Source organism: Pteronotus mesoamericanus, unplaced genomic scaffold (genome assembly GCF_021234165.1).
Source record: "Pteronotus mesoamericanus isolate MK-2021 breed Mesoamerican mustached bat unplaced genomic scaffold, CSHL_Meso_final scaffold_54, whole genome shotgun sequence".
Taxonomy (NCBI): Eukaryota; Metazoa; Chordata; class Mammalia; order Chiroptera; family Mormoopidae; genus Pteronotus; species Pteronotus mesoamericanus.
In genome coordinates this window covers 27,344,476-27,362,697 of record NW_026555321.1, presented here as the reverse complement: position 1 = coordinate 27,362,697, position 18,222 = coordinate 27,344,476, and the positions used below count along the sequence as shown (strand labels likewise).

The 18,222-nt window shown below is 50.6% G+C and overlaps 1 protein-coding gene across 1 annotated transcript in view; it reads right to left on the bottom strand.

Annotated features, from left to right (window-relative positions):
• Positions 1 to 528: 528 nt before the first annotated feature.
• The window catches only part of SPSB4 (splA/ryanodine receptor domain and SOCS box containing 4), a 57,722-nt gene continuing 40,028 nt past the window's right edge, over positions 529 to 18,222 (bottom strand). Inside the window, exon 2 of the mRNA XM_054595858.1 lies at positions 529 to 941. Within this exon, the coding sequence (XP_054451833.1) occupies positions 814 to 941 (128 nt within the window). The 3' untranslated portion in view covers positions 529 to 813. The remainder of the gene's footprint in view (positions 942 to 18,222) is intronic.

Below are 18,222 nucleotides of genomic sequence, written 5' to 3'. Positions count from 1 at the left end.
CCTCAGGCATCAGCCACTAGGGTGTCACAAGGCCCCCAATTCCCCCATTAGCACCTTTGGACTAAGTACTGCCCTCACGCACCACACTCCTCTTTTAAAATGCAACTGCTACCTAAAATAATCATAAAAGAAACACTCTGTCCCTGGGGTGGATTAGTGAGACTCAGCTTCCCTGAATAGAGGTGCCTGGGGCAAACAGTGGGTCAGGGTGGGGAAGGGGGACATGTGACAAGGGTAAGTAAACGGCTTTCAAAGAGGTAAGCTGGACGGCGCCTAAACACTGCTCTGCCCACTCGCCGGTTCAAAGGGGCACAGTCCTAAAGTATCAGAAAATCCGGCTACCCTCACAAGGGGCGGGGCACCAGAGGGGACGCCGCAAGCTGTTTTCATCATTCATTATTCAGAAGCAATTTTCTCTCCCAGCTGGCCCATGTTCCCCTGGCCCTGTTTGCAGCAGGCACACAACAGAAAGTCTCCTGCCCCAATGTTTTATTCATTCTCTTGAATATGGAAACAGGATCTCTGATCAATACCGGTGGCTGCTGAGTCTTGGTTGGCAGGCAGAGGCCCTGGGGTTCTTCGTGGCTTCCAAGGAGGTGTGGGGACTTGGGAGAGCTGCTTCTAAGGCAGCAAATACTGTTGGCAACAGACATTCATTTTTGAAGTTGGGAACACATCCTGGCTTTTCAAAGAAATGAAAGTTCTGGGGAACCAGGGTGAGGAGGAAGACCCCTTCCTGAAAGTTCTCTTGAAATGAAAGTCCAGGCCAGCGGGCAGTGCCCACTGCTGCCCATCGGCGCCTCCCAACCCGGGTCACTGGTACTGCAGATAGTTTTTGAGAGACTGAGGCAGAGGCAGGGAGCCGATGTCCCGGAGGCGCTGGCGGCCCAGGGCCAAACGGATGGATCTCCGGCACAGGTCCATCAGCGGCAGGGGCTCGGCTGCAAAGAAAGGGAAGCAGGTTAGAGACTGCCAGTGCCTTCCTCATACCTTCTCCCCACCCACCTACCCACCCACAGTGTACACGGCCGGCCCACCCGCTCTTCTGAACTGATCTTCAGAGCCCAGGGCTCCTCCTCTGGGAAGCCCTCTTGGGTTACATTAGCTGAAGGCTTCGAGTAGGGTTTCTTTTTTTTTCTTCCCCAAACTATGGGATGCAACTGATTAGACTAAACAATGGTGAAATCAATGCAGTGGGTGACCAACAACGAAATGAGAGAGAGAGAGAGAGAGAGAGAGAGAGGGAGGCAGAAAGGAGAAAATGGAAACCAATGCCCATAGCATGGGTAAACGTTATCCCATGAAATTTTTGTCTCTGGTGTTGGTGTCTAGTGAGTCTTGATGTAAAAATACTGCTTTCTCACTACAGGTCTTGATACAAATGAAAGTGGCTGACCTAGGAGCATGGAAAGGGGGCTTCCTCTTAGAAACAGGTTAGGTTGGGGAGGCTGTTTTAAATGTCTTTGAACCCTCTTTAGCCTCCTTTGACGGTCAGCAGAGGGATGCACTTTCTCCTAATACTCAGTTATGGAAACATTCATAAATTATAATTGATGGAACCTCTGACACAGGACTGAGCCTAACAAAGTTCACTGCAGACATACTTATTAAGCTCTTATTCTCTTCCAGGCCCTCTGATTGGACGCAGGGATACAGAGATAACTAAGCCAAGGCCAGAGTCATGCCTGAAGGTGAAGAAAGACAAGTGGTTCTGGGAGTTTAAACAGGTGAGTAATTGGACTAGAGGGTAATCTGTGAACCTATGTGTGCAATAAATATGCACAGGGACAGACACCCAGCAGTTTCTGTATGGAAGGGCCATTTGAAAACTTTAAAGAGAGGATGCATGAATGGGGTTTTGAAGGGTGAAGAGCAGTTTTATGTGATGTAAGTTGGGAAAGGTGTTCTAGGGAGAGAGAATAGGCTTAGGCACAGAGGCAATAAACAGGACAGACTGAGGGTCTAGAGGGAGAGGAGCGGCGCTGGTCAGCTGGATCAGGAGCGAGTTGACGGTGGTCACGTGTGGCCTCATACGGCTCACGCAGGCCTGGCTTCCTCAAGCCTGCGGGAACATACTGGAGGCCTACCGCTGCATCTCAACACTTTCCTTGGTAACAGAACAAGTGATATTTTAAAAGCTGTCTATAATGTGCTAAGATACAATAAAAGTGTAAGTGGTCAGTACTAACACAGAGCTGTAATAGGAATAACATCACAAGGGATGGGAAGGTGGTCGAGAATGTGTTTCATAGGAATTTGATTACTAGAGCTGTGAAGGTAAATAAGAGACATTAAAATGGAAGCAGGACTTGGCTGGGGCTTCCTAGGCTCTCCTTCACTTGAGACGAGACCACGCGGTGTTGTATCTGCATGGAGTGTTGGTGGTTTTAAACACTTGCCCCTCTGTATCCTCTTTTGATCCTCATGCAGACCGGTCACAGTTGGCCAGGGAGTCCTGGGCATGCCCTCTTTTCAGGCCCAGAAGGCAGATCAGTCACCCCAGGTCATGCAGTCACATGGTCATTTGACACCTCCTCAAGGCACCATCTCTCCCCTAGCAACGCTCCTGCACCCAGCTCCCCTGCTCCCTGTGACTCTGATCCAACCTCTGCACTCCCTTCCGATGATCATGCCTCTGCAAACCCCTTCCCCCCCCCCCCAACCCAAATCCTCCCACCTTTGACATCTTGCTGGAAGCTGACCTCCCCACTGCAAGCTTCCGTGACCTCCTTTTAGTTCCTGCAGCACCAGTGCTTGCCACGGTACCACTGGACGTTGGGGAGAAAGGAAACCAATAGTCCTTATTTAAGGAGCAAACATTACTTACCTACCAGGCAGTATGAAGGATAAAATATAATGTAGCCACTGTTTATTGAAGGTTTATTTAAGTTCTTTATTTATACCAACTCATATGAATGTATGTATCAAATTCCTATCACAACAGCCTTTTGGGTTAAGAACTATTATTATATCCATTTTAAGGAGGAGGAACCTGAGACCCAGGTATGTATCACTTGCCCAAGGACACACAGCTGGTAAGTACCAAAGCCAGGAGTTGAACCCCGGCAGCTTTCTCATGTCTTAACCACATTTATTAAGCATCTGTTCTGTCCCCTTTGTTCTGCAAGGCTTACCTCATTTATATGTGACCGCGACTACTTGAGGGAAAAGGACATTGAAGCTCAGAGAACTGAGAAGCTTGTTCAGAATCCCACGGCCCCGAAGCCTGCACCCGGAGCTGCACGCCGCCTGCCTTAAACACCATGCGATCACAGAAGGTTGCTTTAAGGTGAGACGTGAAGGAGAGGGTCACCTGCCTTCCAGGCGCACAGTCCACACACAGGTCCTTAGTCTCTGGCTCTACCCACTTTCTAGCTTACCACTGCCCCCTCTTCTGCCATGAGGTCTGCACCCACCGCAGCGGGCTGCCCCCAAACCAAGAAGCCCACTCATCCCGTCAGCCACGATCCCGTCCTCATGCTCTTTAGGGCTGTGTCAGATCCCACTCCCGCTGCCTCAGATGGTTAGAATCTCCGAAACTTTGCAGCCCCTGATTTTCAGCTGCAGCTCTGCCACTTTTAAGTTCATGCCTTTGTGAATGTTACTCGGAGCCTTCATTTCTCCATCTGTAAAGTGGAGCAACAATTCACAGGTTTGCAGAGAGGATTAAAGGAAATGACAGGTGCTCAGTGCCTTGCCCGGGTCACGGTATGTAGCGGGAGCTCAGGAAATGTTGGTCTCTGCTCACGGCCTGTTGGCGGACACCTGGGCGCACTGCACGGAGCACCACCCTGACTGGAAGTGCCCTCTTTCTCCATTCAGAAAAACACAGCAAGGATTTTCAGTTTCATTCATTTAACAAAGAATTAGTTACAAGGAGACTGTGAACTTCCTTGTAGAGGACATAACCCTGACTCATCAACATTAAGACCCACAGCCTCCAGCCGGAGCCTATTACCCGGGGATGACCTAGTGATCATCTATGAAGCGAATGAATTGACTTGTTGCTTTGGGGCATGACAGCTGTTGGAAGCTACTGAAATAAATTGCTCTTCCTGGGCAGCATTTCTGTCCTAGCTCCCCACTTTCTCCTCCTGTAAACTCCCTGAGAACAAGGCATGAGTTAGAAAGTATAAAGTGCTTAGTACAGTGCCTGGCATAGTGTAGATGTTCAATAGACACCACTTCTAGCTATCTCCTCCACAGGCATTTGTTTGGTCACCTCTGGTGAAGAAGGGCTTGGGAGGACTGTTAAAAAGACAGGCTGTGGCTGGGAGACCAGCAGTTCCTCCTCTGATGGGAGATGGGCTTGCATTTGATACCAGGAAAATTTTGAGCTGTTAGAGTTTGACAGCCATTGCCAAAGCTTAAGAGATTTCTTAACCACTCTGCTGCTCTACGTACTACTAGGTCCTCAATACCCCAAACGCAGAGCTTGTCAGAAACCCAGCTCCCTGTGTGTTCCCTGCCTAACTAGGAGCAGAACACAAGGAAAGGGTGTCTTTTATCTTCATTCCTATGCAGTCATTGAAATAAATCCAGAGCCCAAACTGCAAACGAAGAGAGAAAAGAAGGGCTGAAGTTCAGAGCATGTCTTTAGATCTCAATGGGAAATATCCGTCACCTCTCCTAATTTCTGATGACGGCAGGGCGATCCCACAGCGCACAGAGAAAGCCTTTGGTGCAGCTGTGGAACTGCCAGAGCTCTGGGCTGCCCAGTGTTGGCTGGAGCCTTCCCTCCAACTCTTCATTCTCACCTCCCTTGGCTTTGGAACTTCTTAGAACTGTCAAATGTCAAGGTTTAGAAATGATCACCAAGGTGGGAAAAGAAACAATTTTCCAGCATGGGAACCATTCTCAGAAACGTTTTCTGATTAAAGATAAAATTAAAAAGGAATCACTGTTTGCAAAAGTGAATATACAAACAGCCAATAAATATATGAAAATGTGCTCAACTTCCTGAATCATCAGGGATGTACAAATTAACACTATAACGTGACTCTGTGAGATGCCAACCAATATGGCTAAAATGAATACAAGACAATGGCAAGTGTCGGTGAGGATGTAGAACAACTGGAACTCTCATAACGCTGCAGGTCGGGGGAGGGGTGGGAAGTTGGCACCCCCACTTGGGAAAACTGGAGGCATCTCCTAAAGCTGAACCTACGACTGGCAGTTTTACTCCTGGGTATTCAGATGTTCATCAAAATGCATGTACACGAAGGCTCATGGAGGCACCCAACTGCAAATGACGACTTTACTGTCTACCCACAGAGGGATGTCTAGTAAATTGTGAATCTTCACGACGTCAAATACTGACCTGCCATGAAAATGAGGGAATCACAATTGTATGCAAAAACATGGATGAGTCATTCCAACATAATTTTGAATTTAAGAAGAGCACATTTTGTGTGACTTCCTCTGTATCGAGATCAAACACGCAGGGGGACGAAGTTAGGGCAGTGGCGGTGCTGGGAGCAGTGACTGTAAGGGACCTGCGGGAGCGCCTGGGGGCTGGTGTTGCCTTGCTCCTGGGTTTGATAGGTTTGGCCTATCCCAGTGCGGTCAGCTGTGAAAATCATCCAGATCACTCACCTGAGATTTGTATACTTTCCGCATATATGTAAAAAACAAATTTATATTAACAAATTAGCCAGTGGGGGCAAAGGGTGTGTGTGGGGGGGTGCTGGCTTGGAATCGCAGCCCCTGCTCCCACCCCCCGTGGGCCAGAGGGCTGGCTCCCCTTCCTTCCTGGAGCACATTTTTCTCATCTGTGAAGTGAGAAGAGCAACACCGCCGCCATGCACCGTGGCGGTGGTGTGACGCCACGCGCCCCTTTCCTGAAAGGTATTCTCTTATTTCAGGCCATCAGCCCAAGGGGCACCTTTAAAAGTAGTAATAGTTAACTTACTGTGTTTCTAAAAATGCCTCAGTACATCACCCTCATTGTCAACAATACTGTGTTCTTATGAAGGTTTATTGGAGCCAGGGCTGGATGTCTCATTCTGTGCTAAGAATATCACGAAGCAGTCATTTCCACAGTCCTCCAGGGACCCATATTTTCCATGATTCTCCATCACTGACCCCCTGCATGACCCCGGACAAGCCACAGAACTTCCCAGGACTCTGTTTTGCTATCAGTAAAATGGGAGAGTTAGCTCTCTGTTTGTGATGGTCCATGTCTGTGATGGAAACAGGTAGAAACCTTGGCACAGGGATTGGTAGCTTTGGCTGCTTCCCTGGGCCCCTTGAAGTCTCCTCTGCCTATGGCGGGGAGATGCTAAGACATGAGTCACCACCCTTCCTCCATCCCTGCATTTGTATTTTGAAAAACAGATCAACGTTTTAAGGTCAGGAAGTGAAATTCTTCTGCAACAGTTTTAGACAATGGTCAGTGGATGGCAGAGGGTTTGAGTGAAGTCCTGAAATCTGTACCTGAGGAGACCCGGGCACTGTTGGTTTGCTCTGAGGAAAAGGAACAAGAAGGCCCATACCTGGGCAAAGGACACATACTATGTGTGAGACACAGTGCTCACCCCTTATCCACAGCCCGTGACTTTGGTGTCTGAAGACAGGACGGCCTGCCTGCCCCTGGGCTCTCCTCATGCAGCTCCTTCAGCCAGAGCCACCTTCCCTGGACTGCCCGCAAGGAGCCTGCCTCCTCTCTCCGCACTCAAATCCAGTGTTACCTCTGCCCTCTGGGTCTGTACCTGCAGGTGTCAATCCATTTAGTTAATTACACAAATGGACAAATGTATCCAAAATACAGCCTCCCTGTACCTGCTGGCGCTGCCGTGGCCAACAGAGACCTCGGCTCACAACCAGGGAGCATTTTGAATCTGAAGTTTTCTCTCAGCAAGTTTCACCCTTTTCCCAGCAAAAAGGGTGGTGACGGCAGCTGGGACACAAGCAGAATCTTCAGCTGAACTCTGTGCCTACAAGCGTCACTGGCACAGATGGTCCCCAGGGCCCAGGTGGGGCTCTCGTGTTTCCCTGGGATAGAGTGATTGAGTCACTTCACATGCTCAGGAGAGCTGCACAGCAACACAGTCCTAAATAATGCATGGTCTTCCCTAGCAACGCTGCGGGCGAGGATGGGGGTGCTGGAAAATGCCGCTGAATGGTGTGGGCTATACCTCCCACCTAGCGTCTCCCTGAAAGGACTGAAGACATGTGCACGTGTGTGCAACGTGCGTTTGAAGGACCTGAGAGCAGTGCTGCAAAGCAAGAAAAGCAGTCAGCAGGCTAGACATGGGGGTGAATTCCAGACAGACTAAAAGTGGGTGGGATAGGTGGGTGGAGATATCAAAGGCAGAGAAGAGGTAGCCCTACATGCCGAGGTGAACACAGCTCTCACCAAAGGGGCCCCGGAGAAGCCCAGGCTCCAGCACAAATGGGCAGACTGGGCATGGAGCAAGCATCAGAGCAGTCCCTGACAGCACTGCGACGCCAACACCTGGGGCAGTTGTGCTGCCCTCTGAAGGGGACGGGCAGCCTTGGGGGGCCCCTGGTCAGCGCTGAGGTCCAATGGAGAAGCTGAATGCAGCATGAATGAGCCCTCCCCCTCTGCCGATGTGACCACAGTGGATACCGGGAACGGGAAGACGCTGAAGTTCCAGAGGGTCTGGCTGCCCGCCAGTTCCTTGACCCAGAAAAGTGTGTCCAGCAAAATATTCTCACCCAAAGACTTCATGGTGCCCCCAGAAAAAGGGGAGTTATGCTGTTGCAGATCAAACAGCAGCTACAGTTTCAGATGTGTTCAGTTCTTTCTGAAAGAAGAGCTTCTACCCACCCAGTCTGAAAGCTACTCGAGGAGGTACTCCAGCAAAATGGGAAAGGAATCCAGAAAAAGGGGAGAGTAAATGGAACTCAGTAGTGAATGGAGGTAGAATGAATGATGGGAAGATCCAGTAGGTCTTAATGGTTGGAAAAGCCTCCTTGCAGTGGCCTTTGTTTCTCTAAAATACCATCCCCTCCCTCTCGATGCTCTGTGCCTCTCCTTCTGACCCCAGCCCCCAGCCTCCCCACCACTCAAATCTCCCGTTGTGCCCACTGGAATGGCTGCTCCACACACAGAAAACTGGCCTCAACTTCCGCGAGAGCTCCCTCCACCTCCCTCCTTAACTGAACAGCACATTCTCTCCCAGGACACCATTGCCCTTGGACCCTCTCGGGGCTGTTTGCGCTCCCAGGGCTGTGGCTCCTAAGCTTGTGGCACATGCTAGGTGGGCTTCCTGGGGGAGGTGGGGGAGGACTCCTCGCTCCCTTTTGCCACAGACAACCACTTCCATCTGCTTTGGAGAAATACCAGCTCCTCCATGGCTCAGAGCACTTGGCCCAGTCCTCGCCCTCTCCTGGCTGCTGTTGTCTACTGATCTCTGGCCGCTGGTTTCTCAGGGCTCTGGTCTGGCTTTCCAGTCCCCTTTCCACCCACACTTGCCCTGCCCCCACCCCCGTGACAGAATACTGCACAGGATGAGAGAACCCTCTCATCACTCAGGCCCCTGGGCTTAGACTGCCTCACCCTCAGGGACACTCTTCTCCACGCAGGGACCCACTCCCTGGACCACACCACGGACATCAATATCACCCCCAAAATGCCCGTTCTATTTAGTACCTTAGTCTCTGACCGCTGCACCAGCCACCCCCATTGTGACCATATTTCCCCTCACAGAAACCTCTGGACTTCAGAGCCCTCTCTTTTTGCTCAGTCCATCAGCATTCCTTTCCTTTACCTCCCCTCTTCACCCTGCTGAACGATTCACTATTGCCAGAAACAAAGGACATGGGGGCAGGCAGACAAGCACAACGGAGGAGCCAGCGAGCGGCTGGGAGCGCAGGGTTTGGGGCTGGGCAATGAAGTGGGAGCAGCAACCTCTTCAGTTCACGTTCTCCCTGTTCAGTTCCATTTCAGGGCCTCCTCTTCCTGAGCCTGCCGCCACCAGTGGAGTGGGGAGTGGCTGAGAGGAGCTCCGGGCTCCGGCCAGCCTCGGCCACCAGCTGGCAGTGTGGCCTGTCTCCCTCCTCAGGGCCTCAGAGTCTGTAAATCTGGCAAGTGGCTTGGCAAGGGGGTCCAAGAAAGGACCTTGGCCAGGGTCCTTTCTACCAGCTGACGCTTGGTGGGACAGAAGTCACATCCTGGTGGGGGAAGGACATTGACTAGACCCAAACAGATTGGGTTAAAATGCCCATGAAAAAGTAAACGGCAAGGCCAGTGATGCCTGAGAGATAAAGGTTAGGTGAGCCTTGGAGACCCAGGGCTGTGGATCCGAAGTTTGGGGGCTGCTTTCTGGAGGAGGTGGTGCTGAGTCTGGCCCAGGAGCACTGTAATCTATAATCTGGCTATAATCTGTCTGTCCAGAGGTAATACTCAACTTTACTGAATGAGGCTAATTTTTGGCCTCTGGCTCACATTAGCATTATCCTAGGAACAAGGGACCCGAATCCCTCATCGGAGGGCCTTCTGCCCATGGGCACTCTCTGCCCGGCTGGCTAAGATCTCAGCAGGGCAGAAGCTGCCTGTTGGCCCACTTCGCGGCTGCACTCTGGTGCTACGGAAGCCGGGTGGGTGTTAGTTACTGCCTTCTCCCAGCAGTGAGGAAGAATGAATGGTCCCAGGCAGGCAGCGGGGACCCAGGCCTTCCTGGGGATTTTTGGCCTCAGCTCCTGTTGGGCCTTCTGGACCTCCGAGCAGATGCAGTCTGGTGAAACCTCTGTGTGTTTGGGCTGGGGGAGGAGTGGAGAGATAGGAGGAAGATCCCATCACTTGCTGAGCCCCAGAGAGCTCACGCTGGGACGTGGAGAACTGTACTGAACAGGAAACCGAGCTCAGCTTCCACCAAGGCCAAGGCCGGCCTCTTTCAATGGCAAGCTTGAGATCTCTTTCATCGGCCCATTCTGCAGGTAAGGAAATCAAAGCATGACGAACACCCGTGTTTTAATTAAAGCTTTCTCAAGGAGGGTTTGGAGGGATACCAGAATTCCACTATCATTTTGTGGACTTTGAGGATCAAAGTTTATTCCCCTGGTGCTCATCACACATGAGTGTATTCTTCAAACTTCTGCTACAAACTTGGTTTGCAGGACCTGAGCAGGGCGCGGGGCACACAGAGCATCCTGGGGCTGCAGAGGACGGGGAGACCCACCTAAACGGTGGAGCTCTGAGGGGTCTGCACTTAGGAGGAGCTGGAAGGGGGTGCCCAGAGCAGTGTCCTGGACGAGGTACAGCTAACAGGAGTTTTAGAGGATGAAGAGGACTTAGTTCTGCAGGGTGAGAAGGATGTTATTGGCTCCGAAGGCATATCTCTAAGATGTGTTCAGAGAAATCTCTCTTGTGTAACATAGTTTTCTCTGATGACACTCTGAGGAAACAATCATCAATTGTTGGGGAAAATCTAGTCTGCTTAAAAGAAAAGTCAGTGCCCTCATCTGCCTGGGAACTGAGGCTGTGTCCTCAGTGTCTTAGCCAAATGCCGTGGGTACCCAGGAGTGTCCGGGCTGAGTTCACACCACAAGACACTCTGTTTATCCCTGACGTCTTGAGTGTCACTCTTCAATGAAAACATTTCTGTCTGAAGAAGCACATTTCCTTTTCCATTTGTATATCCCTGAATTCTGACCAGAATGATCAATATGGGTGTTCCTGAACACTTTTATTCAGAGACACTTTCATTCTGGAGGGGAAACTAAAATGGCTCTACGAGGTCTGTTCAGAAAAGCCCAGCCATTGTTAATATAATGGGAACGGTTTGTATAACATCGATGTAACCTGGCAGCCATGGAGAGTGGGCTGGAATGCACATGCATAAACAATGATGACTTCACTGTACTAGTCAGTGGGAGAGGTAGATGCCATTGAGTGAGCATGTGTACGGTGTGGCTGTTGCATTCAAAATGACTGAGTGAGTACAGCAACGAAACTGCATGAAATTTTGTGTTAAGCTTAAACATTCCTCCACAGAAACTGTTCAGATGATTCACAAGGCCGCGGCTATGGACAACTGGTGATTGGCAGCTTCATCATCACAATGCAACAGCTCATGCATTACAACTTGTGCAGTTTTTTGGCGAAACATCAAGTCGCCCATGTGACTCAGCCCCCCTACAGCCCAGATTTGGCACCCTGAGACCTCTGGCTTTTCCCAAAACTAAAATCACATTTGAAAGGGATGAGATTTCAGTCAGTGAGATTCAGGAAAATATGACAAAGCAGCTGATGGCGATTGGAACTGTGTGAGGTCCCAAGGTGCCTACTTTGAAGGGGATTGAGGTGTCATTTTCCTATGTACAATGTTTCTTGTATCTTCTTCAATAAAATGTCTTTTATCTTTCATAGTACGTGGCTGTATACTTTCTGGGCACACCTCATCGTATATGCCTCAATTCAGCGTGCACTTACTATTACCCAAATTAGGGATATTGTCACACCAACCTATACTCTGGCTCCCTAGGGTCTTAGACCCTAGTGAGCTAGCCAGCAAAGTGTGGTCTGTGCACCAACAGCTTTGGCTTGGCCTGGGAGCCAGCTGGAAATGCAGGGTTTTGGGCCTCACCCGGATCGACTGCATCAGAACCAGATATGAGATCCCCAGTGATTCCAATACGTGATCTACAGACCTGCTCTGTGGGGTTGCTCACACACCCCGACAGCCTGCAGTGACCCCAGGTACCTCCAGTTCCTCCTCAGCCCTGTGCTTCTCCAATGGGATCCCTGTCCTGGGGATCATGTCCCAGGTTCTAAGCCAGACCTTCAGACACACTCTTCATGCCCTTCCTCTGCCCTCCTAACCTGTCCCATCCTTCAGTCCCTTCACGTCCACCTCCTAAACATCTGCCTGGACTTTCTATCTTCATAATTAGCTGTCTGATCACCTTCTGGCTCCACCAGGAAAAGCAGCCTCATAAGGGTCCCCCTGCCTTCACCCCTCCCCTGTACCCCTGCATCCAGCACAGCTCACCCCCTCTGCCAGGGGAGCCTCCTCCCGCCCTTGCCTTCCAAGGCCTTTCCGTGGTTCTAGCATTACGGTGATGGAGGAGCCTGTGGAACAACCCCAACTGGAAATATCCCATCACGTTGTCAAACATCATCGTCTAATTTTCATTTAGGAAATGGGGTGTCCCTGTCCCCAGCCCGTGACAAACCCCTGACCGCCCTGGAGTACTGTGCCATCCTTTCCAGTTCGTGGTGGTGTCTTTGGCCCTGCAGACTTCAGGCTCCCACAGGCAGGACTGGCTTTTGTCCCTGCTGGCCAGCCCTTATGGCTCCGCTTTGGACATCACGGGCTCTCGGTCAGTGGCAACGAGCAGGGGAGGGGAGGCGGCCTCGGTGAGCCTTCATCTCCACAGAGGCAACGGTGGCTAAAGAACCCTCCAGCGAGGTCCCGGCAGCCAGACAGAATTAGAAACACACTGCGCCAGTTCCTCGGTCTGGTGGAAGGATGCTCCTGACTCAGCTGAAAAATTTCCCAGAAAATCTGACTGTTCTCAGTTTGGAGCCCAGCCTAGTGAGCTGCACAGGGGCTGGATGCCCTGGCCTGGACGAGGGTCCCCGGTCACACGGGGAGAACCTGGGCGGGGGGAGCTCTAGCTGGCATGCACCCTGCACCGTGGATCTTCCTGAAGTCCCTAGAGTTGTCTCTGCCACTGCAGCCATGGGGACAACCTGGCTGCCTGTACAGGTACTGAAGGAAGCACGGCGGGCGTGGGGAGGCAGGACTGGGGAGCAGAACAGTCCTTCAAAGACGGTGGCTACTCATCCCACCCAGGGCAGGGTCAGGCCCTCAGGGATGGGACCCCCATTCCTTGCAGTGCGTCCCCTTCTAATGAAGAATAAAGAGTGAGGGGCCACAGGACTTGCCTACCAGATATCAAGACTTACTTAAAGCCACAGCAATAAGCACAGTGTGGTATTGGCACAGGAATAGGCAAGCCAGAAAATTCTAGAACAACTAGAACTAAACAAGGCATTGTTTAGACACACATCGATATGTGGAATATCTATAAGGAAAAAGCAAAGGAGAAGTAAACATAAAATTCAGCGGCATGGTTGTCTTGAGGCAGAGTGTGGGGGTTGGCAGGGATGAACCAAGGAGCGGCCTGGAGGTACCTGGTTGTCTCTGTCTGGTCCTTGGGTTGGGTAGTGGAGTTGTGGTGGCATTAAATTATGAAAAAGAAATACATAAATAAGCAAATTAGAATGAAAGGGGCTACACATGGGACCGATGTCAAGAATGTATTACTATTGAGGGTTATGTTTAGTCCAATTCTGTGTATCAGAAGTTCAGTTAAAAAAAGAGAGAGAAACAGAGCAAAAGAGAATGAGAGAAGTTATGAGTTGGTCTCAATCTGGCTCAAACAAGAGCTTGGCCGGAAGAGAAATTAGAGTTAAATTCTCGTTAATAAATAGTAATGGAGTCACTCTTGCCTGACAGCATAGCGCCACTCGGGGGAAGGCATCAGGGCAGGAGAAGCAGCCGGGACTGAGGGGAGGAGCCCCGGAGTCAAGTTCTGGTCTTACCCGGCAGCTGCGTGAGCGGGACAATGCCTGCCTCACGGGGAGTGAGCGAGGACGAGGTGAGGGGCAGCAGGCCAGGCAACAAGCTGGGGTCTGGGCACAGGTGGGCGATCAATGCAGGACAACTACTATTGTTTCAGTTCAGAGCACTTAGCCCTTTGGAGCAAAGTGAAAGCAGAGGCAGCTGGTGTGGAGCTGAGGACAGGACACCCCGTGCAGGGAGCCTCTGTCGGTAACTACAGGTCACTTCAACCAGAGGTCTAGCAGGACAGGGCAGTTGGTGCGTCAGGCAGCTGGGGTCCGAACCCAGTTCTGTGGGGTCCCAGCTCCAGCCCTGTCCATCAGCCTCTGCTACTTTTCAGAATGTTCCTTCCAATCTTTTCATCAGAAGCAGAAGCATGAGGAAACCCATAAGTGTTGGTATATTTTCAAAGTCCACCTTGGTATTCTCACTGGGCTCTTTGGCTGGATTTTTGGCAATAACAACAAGTTATGACATGAACAGTCACAGCAAGGATTTATGCAGCACATCCTATGTCATGAGATGTCCCAAGCACCGCATGTGTCTTACTGTACTTCTCACTACGATCCAATGAGGTAGCTGCTAATACAAATGCCCATTTACAGACTGAGGAAACTGGGGCACAGAGAAGTTAAGTAATTCAATGACAGCCAAGTGAAGAGGTAAAAATGAAATTGGGACTCGGGCAGTATGGTTTAGGATGCACTCTCCGTTGCTAAACTTTCCTGGAGAGGTAAGGTGACAGTCACTGCAAAGGAAACCTTTCCCACCCCTACTGATTGTGCCACTCAGTCTCAGTGTCCCCCCGTCCTTGCCGCTCAGCCCTGCTCCATGTGCTGGTGCACTGCATCATCTTGGTGCACTGCAGGCCTCCAAATGGACCGGAGGTGAGCCCCCGACTCCACAAAGCCCTGACATGGGCTCGCAGGTAAGCTGTGAGGTGGCCCAGAGGAAGGACCCTGCCTCGTGGGGGACAGTTGCTATTGGGTTGTCCACTCCACCTGGTCCTGTTGGGAACTTGGCCTGAAGAATTTGGAGGAGAAGGAAGCCAACGCAGCCAGTGTGTGAGGGGCCTTCTCCTCGCCAGGCCCACCCAGCAGAACCACTGCTGTCAGGCCGGGGGGCTGAAGCAGCCCCGGGCTGTGCTCTTCGCACCCATCAGGGCCGACTGGCACGGCTGACTCCTGTTTTCTAGCGAAGAGCCAAGGTCAAGCACACTTCCTTCCACTTGGGAAACGTCACCACTTTAGCTTCTTGCTAAACAGCAAATGCCCCCGGGGTTTAATATGAAGGCTTTCTAATGGATTTATTGTGTTTATTTGACCTTTCCAAGTGTGAGCTCAGAAACAGGCCCAGAGGAGGATGGTGGAAGCTTGTTTTTCTTAAGTTAAGCAAGACTGATGAGTAAACCGAATTCTTGGATGGAGCCTGCCTGGCTTTCTTACCATAGTAGCTTTAGTCAAAAAGACCCAGTTAGGCTCAAGGGGAGCCCTGTGCTTCCGGGGTAGCTCTGGAAGAGGAACCGTGGGCCTGCTGAGAAGTGGTAAACGATGAGGCTGCAGATACTTATTTTCAGCGTGGGAAGAGCCACGAAGCAGAATAATAGCTGGCAAATTTGGAAACTACTGCTCTATTTACACTTCTAGTTTCAAGGCAAATGACTCCTTATTTTAGGAAATTTTAAAAAAGTTAATGATCAGTGCAAGACTGAAACTTACTTCTAGTAATCATAAGTATGTTTGGATTTTAGACCAAAGGCTGCAGACTCCAATGCCCGGCGACCGGGCAGGTAACGGAAGCGACTGGCAAGGAGCAGGTGTAAGCAGAGGGCAAGGCGAGAGGGCGGGGCCTGTGGACACCACCGCACACACAGAAGGGGGCCACCGGTCTGCTCCAGCCTCAGCTCTAGGTGGGAGTGTGGGCCCAGTGCTATAGATGTCCTGCTCTTTCAAAAAACCAAACCAAACCAGAAATCAAGATTTTTATGTGATGTTTGGGTTATTTTAATTTAGTTTGGACAAACAAAATATTTCTAGGCCTAGACACAGCCTCAGGCTAACACTGTCACTTCTATTGAGGAGTGAAACTCATCTACCACCTTTATGGCAAGTTGGCACCTGCCACCTGGCCTGGGGTCAGCCCATCCTCAAAAGCTGCCAGCAGCACAGATCTGACCGCAGAGACACAAGTCCACTGGATCCAGGCACCTGCTCACTGTACTTCCACGCATAGCCCACTCTACTATAATATCTGTAACTATGTGCACAAAACAGACAGAACTTTGTGAAAATCCACTTTGTCTCCCTGAGGTCTCTGTGTGGATTCTGAGCATCCAGATTAGGAAGATCTTACACTATCTGGCTTTTCAACTTAATGTGTGAGAACAACAACTTATATTTACAAAGCATGTCGTCTTTTCCAAGGACCTTCACAAATATCCTACTTGTAGTGAAAGAATCATTCCAAAAACAAGCTCGAGAATGGATGAGGCCTCAGAGAACCCCTTCTTACGAGGATAGAATAGTCAGAATACAGAGCCGCTGATTTCAATCATGGGCAACCTGGAGCGCTCCACTTGTTCATGCCTTGGATTCAGTTCTTTTGGCAATTCTCAGAAGCCCACACCTCTTTCCTGCCTCGTCGGTCTAATCTAGGGACCTCGAATAACCACTCACTACATGCTGGGCCCTGTGCTCAGAATTTTTGACACATCGTCTCCCTTCATCCTCACTACCGCCTTATAAGAGAGGTGCTACAGAGCCATGGTCCCTTATCCAAAACCCCAGGGCCAGACCGTTTTGGAATTCAGAGTTCCAGAGCTTAGTGATTCGGTTGCATATGCCACATACATTGCATAACATCCCTGTGGTCCGAGGCAGAGCCTGCAATCAAACACATTAATATTTCTATGTGAAACCTATGAATATTCACACTGAGTGAAATAAGGAATGACTATAAATAGCCTCCAACCTGTTCAGGTTGAATCTGGCTGCCAGATGAGTTTGGCTCAAACTTAGGAATAAAGTTTTAGTTTTCAAAACACAGTCCTACCCTAGAGTCTTCACTTTACACCTCAGTGAGGCTCTGACAGGTTAAGTGACTTGCCTAGCTAGGGTAATACTGGAGATGGGATTCCAGCCAGAAGTCTGTCGTTAAGCCCGTGTCTATAGTCACTTTGTTACACGGGGAAAGAGCACCGATTTCTGGGGGAAACAGCTGAATGTTCTAATCCCTCCCTGTTCTGCCACTCAGGTGCTGTGGGATCTGGACAAATCTTCATACCCCCAACTTCCAAGACCTTCAGCTTCTGTGGAGGTCGTTAGAACTCTTGTCAAATATCCCGGCTGTCACCTCCCTGGCACAGGATCAGCTTACCCTTTCCCACCCGTTTCAAGTTAGGTGTGACCATGAGACTTGCTTTGACCAATAAAATGTCACTGGAAGTGCCAAGTGTCACTTCAACTGGAAGTTTCAGGAGCCAGTATGTGCATTACTCCCTTTCCTTTCCACTAGTGACCATTAGGGACAGCTCCTTCTGTCCTGGACCTGAAATGAGGGTACAAACCTCACACAATAGAGTCTTTAGCTGACTGGCAATAGACATGCAGCAAGGGCAGAAACAAACCCTGATTTGTTCAAAGTTAGTGCCATTTGGGGCTTTGGGGTTGTTATTGCAGCAAGACCTGGCCTATCCTGACTGATTCAGATTCTTTCTCTGTAAAAACAAGTCATGTGAAGACTGAATGAGGTGGCACATGTAAAGCTCAAAGACAGTGCCTGGCAACAGACATAAGCTAATTCCCTCTCCCATTCTCAGCCAGAATTCCCGGGGTGTAAGCAATGGGGGTAATAGGTTGTTCTGTTTCAATGAGTAAAACTGCTCATTGGCCCATGTGGTATTAGTGGAAAGGGTTTTCCAGACATCCACAAAAATGTGGATGTTTACTTATGCATTCAGTTATTCATGTTCCTCATCTCACTCTGGTTTTGATGAAGAGGCTGGGGAGAGGGGTGGGAAGTTGGGGACAGAATCCCAAACCCGAGGACTCTAGGTCCCTGATGGAAGTGACAGTGTGGACCAAATGTCCCCAAAGGTGGGACTGCAGAGGGCCGACTGTGTCGGGAAGAGATCAGCAGAGCCAGGCAGCCTGCCGACAGCCGCTGAGCATGGAGGAGGCACCGTTTCCCCGGAGGGGCTGCCAGGCGGGGGCTGCTCAGGCGGACAGATGGAGGGAGTGAGGCTTCAGGGAGGAGATTCTCGGAGATGAAAATGTTCAGTTGCCGCAGAACTTGCATTAAGACCCCATTTAGCAACACTGATTAGGGAGCTATAAATAGCACCTGGGCTCTCACAGGCCATAAAACACACTTTCCTGCACTGCTGCTCCCAGCCTGTAGCCTGCCCTGCTTAATTGGGGCTCCAAATAAAATACCTGGAAGGCCACTTTGTGACAGAAGGCCCTTGTTGTCATGGTGACCAGATGCTGGGCTAGGGGTGGGGCTGAGGCTGGACCTGGGGCAAGGGTGGGTTGGAGGAAGCAGAGGAGGAGGAGGGAGAAAGGGGAAAGGGAGGGACCACTGATAAGGGTTACCATGGAAGTCTGGAATCACGTCAGGAGGCCAGCAGGCAGATTAGCAGATTGCAGCCTGTAAGCGCTGCAAAAAATGGCCACCTCTTCTACCTCCT